General features: G+C 32.4%; 1 protein-coding gene across 1 annotated transcript; it reads right to left on the reverse strand.

Annotated features, from left to right (window-relative positions):
* Nucleotides 1–1,518: 1,518 nt before the first annotated feature.
* On the reverse strand, nt 1,519–5,524 carry LOC132947567 (uncharacterized). The gene is made up of 6 exons (XM_061017866.1): nt 5,374–5,524; nt 4,536–5,326; nt 4,255–4,424; nt 3,365–4,206; nt 1,754–1,883; nt 1,519–1,621 (listed from the first exon to the last, which is right to left on the reverse strand). The coding sequence occupies exons 1-6, from the start codon at nt 5,522–5,524 to the stop codon at nt 1,519–1,521; spliced, it is 2,187 nt and encodes a 728-aa protein (XP_060873849.1).
* Between the last annotated feature and the right edge of the window lie 3,427 nt (nt 5,525–8,951).

Below are 8,951 nucleotides of genomic sequence, written 5' to 3' on the forward strand. Positions count from 1 at the left end.
TCGGCTGCGTTGGGTCGATATAAAGGAACGCTGGCTATAGCTTAGGATAGCTGATTTTGATTCTTCTGTGTCTTCTGTTTCTTATGAATCTTGGTAGTAGATATTGAAGGTTAAAGAGTTTGAGTAGAAGTTATATATCCACTACTTTATGCTGGTCTGCTGGGGGCTTAAGGATGGAGTTCCAAATGATCTAACTCCAGTGTAACGTTCTAGATGATTTGTCGATGCTGGCTGTTTTTAGTTACTGGTAATGAGTTATTGGTTCTGAATAGGTTTTCTGAGTTTGGAAAAAGTATATTTATGTTTGGATAAAATCAATGGTCAGCTTAATGGAAAAGTCATATGGTAGTTCACCTCATTCTGGACTGTCTGAATTCCAACCAAGCGATGGATGGAGACGTTTCGGATGAACTGCTGTGAGCCTCTAATTGGGCCATGTAGGGGAAATATTTGGCTTTGATGTTCTTCCAATTGTTTGGGGATATAAGGAGACCACAGGCTGTAGTGGCACATGGAAGAATTGGTAGTATGTATAATATACATTGTATATATTAAATATTGACATTTTAACACTTTGAGTGCTGGGCCAAAAATGAAAAAACTGAAAGTCTGCTAAATTTCTTGTGGAAACCAGACTGACCAGATTTCTTCTGTGTAATGTACCTGTATTTATAGTCTTTGGCTATTGACGTTGGTTGGTTTTCACATTCGCGTTGAAGCAAGGTTATACCAGCACGTTGTTTGGCCTTGATAGTGTACAATTGCTTTCCTACTGTGTGTATGTTATCGAGTGGTCGAGTGTTATCGAGTGATTTCTTTGTTCCTATGTTGGTTTTTTGTAGCCTTGAGAACAGTTGTCTTAGTATGACGTGTGTACTATTACAATATTTATGCAAAATGTAGGTTTTAAAAAAAAATTGATTTAACCTCTTTTGGTTCTAAGTATACGAACTTTTGTTTATAAAAATAAAACTATAAAACTATTAATTCACTCAAATAACACAATAATTACGTACCCGGTCTTACTATAAAAAATAATTTGAATGTTATATTGTTATTATGATTAGTAATAAAATATGATAAATTATGATTTATTATGATTTATTATCAATTTTCATGATTTAGAATATTGTTATGGACGTCTCAAAAACCGAGTTCGTTCGTTAATAAAGAAATACGTGGTGTATGAGTTATCACTAATACTTTATTAATATAATCAATTTTAAAAGAAATTTAGTTGTACAGAATACTTATTAGACTTAAAAGATTAACAGAGGTTCTGCTCGATGGTCTGACAGTACTACACTAACTCTTATACAGACAGCGGCACACGGTAGGGGCTCGCTCGGGCTCAAAACTGTCCACACAGTGAATTCCCTTAGACCGTGTGACTCTGCCTGTTCACATATTAATATGCTTACACACTATCATATATTACACTATTACTATATCTCATACTGCGTATAGCATACAGACAGGGGTTCACAACACCGCCCGGACTACATGAGACATGGGAGTCTAATGATCACCATGTTTCACCTCATCCGTGAGTTCCGATGCTCTGAAGCTTTTAGAATTTGTAGGTGAGTGTATGGGTTGCACACACTCTGCTACTTCCGGTCTGTAGAGTCGGAGTAGATTACACTTATATTTAATCAACATGTACAGACTTACTGCTATTATTAAAATGACAATAATATAAACTATAATAAAATGATGGTCTGGATTTACAAATATTTTGGTATCGTTGTACATATTAGATAATTCTTTCAGTTTTTTGGCATCTTCAGCTATGAATGCATAGCATTGTTTTTGATTGAACTTGACGATTTTGTTCCTCAATAATGTAATATTCCTTACTTCCTTAATACGTTTACAATAACCTGGACCAAAAAGATATTTTTAAAAATATATCGTTGCAAATTACAAGACCTATACATTTTTCAGTTGTCAAGAATGAATAACAAATCACCGATAAATTTAACTGATGTGTAATAACTAATAGTCGAGGGTCTTCGTTATAGAGAAATTTAATTTAAAATTTGAATTCAACAATTCTTATATTTTACTATAAAAAATTAAATATTTAAAATATTTCTAATTAATTACAATGTATTGCCTATTTTATATTACTAGCCTATTTACACACTTAAACGGTAAGCCTGTATTGACTTAAAGTTAGTAACAGTAAAATTATATGATATAGTATTAGGTATAATAGTTGACAATAAAATAAAATATACTAATTTATCGCGCAAAAACTAATTCAACATTTCACCCAATGGTATTATTAATACTTAATAATATATTAGAAATTTGAGCTAATGCATTTTATATATTTACAAATTACATTATAACAACTTATGACGAACATCACCAAGATTATAAAATTTAAATATAATAGGAAAAATAAAAAATCTATAAATAGCTCATAAAGATGTTAAATACATAGAAAATTTCAATAAATTTGATAAATTACGTTAAATATTCAAATTTAAACAGTTCTTCTTTTTTGAGCCAAAATGGTAGGAATCAGTGATTACCAACTTCACCCACGTCTCATTGCCCATAAATCATAATACACTCATACCACCTTCTTTTGTTAATACCGTTGATTAAAAATGTATAAATGCTATTATAGCATTTATGTATATTTATTTATTTATTTATAATATATAAACGCCAAACGGAAATTTTAAATTAACAGATTAAGTTTAAATTTAATAGATATAACAATAATATAATAATACAAATACACACAAAATTAGAACATATGGAAAAACACAACATAATTTAAACTAAATGGTAATACCTTAATTTAGCTATATAAATCTATGATATAACATATTTATAACAATGATATTATTTAATTACTTATTAAAATCAAAATTAAGATTGTTAAGATTACGAAGCATTCTGTGCAAGAGGTGATTATGTCCGTATAATGTATTGTGAGTTGGAACTTGGAAGAGTGCGTGATTTCTGGAGAAGAAGGAAGGGATACGAAAACATATTTTAGAGAGGAGATCGGGTGCATCTATGGTGCCACCTAGGAGCGAGGTTATAAAGCGCTCATCGGCATCTTGTCGACGAGTTGACAGCATTGGTATTCCCAATGAACTACGAATTAAGGAATAGTCATGCGTAGCGTGAGGTATCTTCATTATGTAGGCAATGTAGGAAAGAAATCTATTTTGTACACGCTCGAGTCTTAGTTCGTCTTTAGCTAGGTAGGGATGCCACACCACCACACCGTATTCTAATATAGAACGTACTAATGAGAAGTATAATGTGCAGAGACAACGAGCAGAAGAAAACTGATTAGTATTGCGTTTAATAAAACCCAATACTTTTAAAGCTTTACCTACAGTGACATTTATATGGTGCTCAAAATTTAATGATGGTGAGTAATGAATACCAAGATCTTTATAGAGGAAGACACGATTAAGAGAAGTGCCATTAAGAGAATAGTTGTGGTAGATAGGAGATCGCTGCCTAGAAAACGACATAACATGACATTTGTTTATATTAAGGCAAAGACCAATGGAGTACGCCCAACTTGCAAAAATATCTAGTTCTGACTGTAGGATATGATATTGATTAAGATTGTCTATTTTAAGGAATATTTTTATGTCATCAGCAAAAAGAAGGAGTTTAGCCTTAGTGATCCATTTGGTTATCGAGTTTACAAACAGAATAAATAAAAGAGGACTAAGGTGGCCTCCTTGAGGGACTCCAGATGGTATCACAGCTAACTCTGAAATTGCATTTTTGAATTTTATGAATTGTTTTCTACCTGTGATGTAAGAGTGCAACCAAGATAGTAGGGGATTCCCAATGCCTAAAGACTTAAGCACCATTATGAGGCAATTGTGGTCCACAGTGTCAAATGCTTTATTAAAGTCTGTAAAGATTACATCTACCTGACCTCTGTGTTCGATAACTTCTGATAAATAAGAAGAGAAGGCAACACCACTTGTTACGGTTGATTTATGTGATCTAAAACCATGCTGCTCACTTATAATAAGATGATTAAGACTACGCTTTATTTTGGAGTATACAATCGATTCAAATAATTTACCAATATGTGGTATTATAGAAATTGGTCTGTAGTTTTGGATATCAGAAGCGTCACCAGATTTCAGAACAGGTGCTATAGAGAATATTTTCCAAACCTTAGGAAAAATACCTAAATCTAATGAACGCCTGAATAGTAAATAAATTGGATAAGCAATAGAAAAACGACAATTGTACAAGCATTGAGTGGATATGCCATCTGGACCATTAGAGTAAGTATTTTTTAACGATTTAAGAGCGGAAAAAACATCTTCGACAGTAAACATTATATCGGAAGGAAGTTCATAGGATAAGTAATCAGATGAGCCAGTAAATGGTGGAAGTTGGAAAGCCGAGGAGTTGAACGTCTAGGAGAAATGAGTTGAAAACAGATTAGCTGATTCAGTTGGAGTATTTGAGGCAATATTACCGAGATGGAGTGATGACGGAATTGGAGATTTCTGTTTTAGATTATTTACAAATTTCCAGAATTTGGAGGGGGAAGATGATAGAGCCTCCTCGGTATGCCTAATATGAGCCGAGTAATCAACTTTTGACTGGCGTTTACATTTTGCTCTATATTCAGAGAAAACAAGATAATCAGATAACGACTTGGATCGCTTATAAACTGCATGGGCTTTTTTCTTGGTTATTATAAGATTTTTGAGAATGGTGGATGTCCATTTAGGAAATTTAGAAGGTGAAAAAACTTTGATGGGAACAAACTTATTTATAGAGCTCAGAAGTGCATCGTTAAAGACAACAGCAGAATCATCAACTGAATAAAGCGAAAAAGTATTTTCCCAATCAAACGATCCTAGATAAAGGAGCATCGATTTATAATCAGCCAATTTATAATCACGGTATTTATGACTGTCTTGAGCAGTTATCAGAGTTGGAAGTGGAAAAGATATAAACAAAGGTGGGTGGTAAGAATCCGGAGAAACGATTGGAGTGTTGGCAAGTTGGACAGTAGGTGTGTCAAAACTAGAAAAGACAAGGTCAAGAAGGCATCCACGGGCATTAGGCACTTGATTGAGCTGGTAAAAATTATAGTACGAGAAAGAATCGACAAGATGAGTAGAAATGTTAGAGATGGTACCAGATGCAAAAAGACCTTGGTTGCTTTTTGACCATTTAATAAGAGGTAGATTATAGTCACCACAGAGAAGAATAGATGTAGGGTTGGTAGATGATATTAAGTGTTCGATAGAGCTGGTATGGGCCTCAAAATCTGGGAGCGCGGACATAGGTGGTAAGTAAACTGCACCTATAAGAATTTTAAATGAATTAATGGACAGAAGGGTATATACTTGCTCGAGCGTATTGAGATTTGTACAGGTAAGAGATGTTTTAATATAGGACTTGGTTGCAATGAGAACACCACCTCCTCGTGAGTAGTTACTGTTAAGATAATTTCTGTCAACCCTGAAGATTTGATAGCCATTGAGGCCAAGTTCAGAGTCATGGACGTCAGGAGAGAGCCATTTATGATCAATTTTAATACTAATAGTAAAACGTTATAGAAACGATAATGTTTTCAAATATTCGTTTTCTTAGATCAGAAAGTCACGACAACATTATCGTTTTCCTTTGTATTTTTGTGAGTTCATTCCAAGTATTTTGAATAATTTATATAGTTGTTTTTAATTTTATCTTCCAATATTATACTAACTGTGTACAATTTCCTACTAAAAACAACCCTAAATGTGGCAATAGAAACATTTTTACTGTACCGAAACATGAAATAAAACAATAAACTATTGTTCTACTAATACTTTCATTGCTTCGGTTAGATTTTCCGATTATAAAAGAAAAGTTCCAAACAAAATACCATTATCATGTACCTGTTATATTATATACAAATAAGTAAATAAAGAATACGTACACGAAGTTACTGTAAATTATAATGTTTAATTAAATTACAACTATAGACATCATATTATCCGTAAATATATTATAAGCATATTTGTTTATATCATAACTAAAATAAGAATTATAGAGTTTGGGGAAAAAAATTTTTTCAGAAATGTTATTCTCAACTTAATAATTATTTTTATCATATTAAATATGATGCAGTTAAATCAAGGTAGGGGGGGTATTTTAATTTAATATTTCAAAACCCCTTGGGAGGGGGGAGAGACTGCACTTTTGGATGGGATATAGCACTTACTATGAATCAAAAGTGGTTCAAACTACTCTCTAAAGTTTCCTGATATCTCTAAGAATCATTTGACATATTCACAAAATCGATTAACAGTAGTTTTTGAGTATACAAGCTACAAACATACATTAAACTCTAGTATATTTCATTTTAATATATAATTTCTTTATTCTTCATCTACCCTGAGTAACCGGCAGTGACAATATTAACCATTTTTAAACAAAAACAATTTATGATTTTAATGGTAAATAATCTCCAAATATTTGTGTGTGAACCTCTTCCTAATTTTTCTCTCAGTAAAAAAATTAAACTACTATGGTCTATGATAAGTTCATGTTGAGGTTAATCACATGTTTGAATTTTTATTGCTTAGCATTAATTGACGTTTTAACCATCCAAAATTTGCTTCAAATAAATAGTAAGAACCTATACCAATATTACAAACACTGTGAGTTCTATAGTTAATTTTGGATTTGTAATTGGGTCATTCTATATGAGGATAAATTAAATATAGAACATTTAACATAAAATATACTTACAAATTCTTTCTGTAAAAAAATATATTTATAATATACGATAGTTATTAATAATGCCTATAATTATATATAATATAAAATATATAGTGATTGTCAATGTTTTTAAATTTTTTTTTAGAAAACAAGAACATATCCAATCTGTAATAAATGTATGCAATAGGTTATATGGGAGGTACAAGTATACAAAACTGGATGGCGCAATAGAAGGGGGTCCAATGACCCTACTTCATTAACCTACCCCCATTGATTCTTTATTCCACTTTTGTTAACTACCCAAAGGCTGGTTGGCAGCAATTTTCCATTCCATCGCTTTTCCGCTTTCATTTTTAGTTCGCGATATTATGATCTGCAGTCCGTAGCTCTTACTGTTTGACTAATGTAGTCCAGTGATGGTCCCTTCTGCTGTTTTTCCCTCAATGGCATATTCTGACTTCTACATTATTCTGTTAAGTAGACTTTTATGGCGCAATATATGTCCAATTAACTAGGCTCTTCTTGTTTTTAAGGACCGATTCTTGTGTCTCTGGCTCTTCGATAAACGTCCTCATTTGTTATGTTTTCTGTCCAGCTTATTCAAGCAGCCTTCCGACTGACACTTTTTTTATTGTTAAGTACATTACTTCTAAGATATTTTGTATGTCCTCTCCATATTCTGTTATTACTGCAGTGTCATCTGCAAATCGTAGTATAATATCTAAACTTTCATAATTTATTCGTATACCTATAATTAAATTTTTTCTCGTACTTTTTTATGGCTGCTTGTACATTAATGTTAAAATACAAATCATTATATAATCAATAGGGCCACAAATTAAAATATATGAATTCCTTTTGTGTGGATATTCATAATATTAAAGACTATCTATTATTACTATGCGTACATTTGAGAGTATTATTGAAAATTCCCTTATTATTTCATATGCTTAAAATTTGAAAGGTATGTGATTTTAGTTTTTGGTTGGTGGTAATAGTAGTATGACACATAACATAAAATATACTTACCAATTTTTCCTGCCAAAAAATTTTTTTAATGTTATATAGTTATTAATTATACGATTCTATAATTTAAAGCGGTGTTCAATGTGATGGACCCCTTCAGTTTATTCTAGGTACCACTAATGAAAATGTATGAATTCTGATGTGTGGATATTAATAGTATGTTAGGCGTGTCTCTGGGGGTTCGAAGGGGGCGATCACACATCGTAAGTTTTGAAATGTTCTGTTTTTGCTAATTGACATTTTTTTTTTTTTTTTTATTGGGTAACCCGCGGCAACATAGGCCATTGGGTGTGTGGGGAGGGCACTGTAGGTTTTTATATTGGGTAGGTTGGTACACGTGTGTGTTTGGCAGAATTTCTAATGGGGCACCCGTAGGTTTCTGCCGTGGCCCGGGGTGGGGGGATGGCGGCACTTGTTAAATAATTGACATTTTATAAATGTTGTTAGTTGTTAAAAGTGGTACCTATTCAAGACTAACATTTTTTCTCCACCCTCCAATGGAATTGATCTGAAGACGCACCTGTAGTATTGACTACATATATTAGATTACTGTTATATGCATTGTGCATATTTGAGAGTATTATTGTTAAAAATACACTTATTATTTCGTGTGATTCAAATTTGAAGAGTATGTGCAATTCCTTTTTGGTTTATGTACCACATTGTTTTCTTTTCTATTATAGAAACATAAAAAATAATAGTAATTTAAAGTTTCTTTTTGTGTTAAAAACTTTTCATAGTTAAGTACATAGTAAAAGCAGTTTTGAACAGCACAATGTAGGTAAGTACTCTAATGTTTCTGATATTGTATCTTCTATTTTAACTTATCAACAAATGGAGATTGAAGCTAATGGACGAAATAATAAATACCTACTACATAATATAAAAATGTTGCGTCGTATGGTGGGGGGGGGGGGGGGGGGGGTTACCTTGGCATTTGACTCAGTCAAGTATTTACTTCAGCGTCGTAACGAAAAATCGTTACCCGCAATTTAGCGGATACCTCTTTCGCCCGTTCAGTATTACAACCGCTATTTTGTTCGCAGGCTGTTTAGCACGCCTATTGGCATCAAAAAGTTCAATACGAGGCTCCTGATATATTGTTAAAATAGAAGTTGAAAAATATTAAATAAATAGGCACAGTTTTTTTTATAAGCATTTAAAGTACGAATTTTGACAGAATTTATCAAATTAAA

The sequence above is a fragment of the Metopolophium dirhodum genome, chromosome 6 (genome assembly GCF_019925205.1).
Source record: "Metopolophium dirhodum isolate CAU chromosome 6, ASM1992520v1, whole genome shotgun sequence".
Taxonomy (NCBI): domain Eukaryota; kingdom Metazoa; phylum Arthropoda; class Insecta; order Hemiptera; family Aphididae; genus Metopolophium; species Metopolophium dirhodum.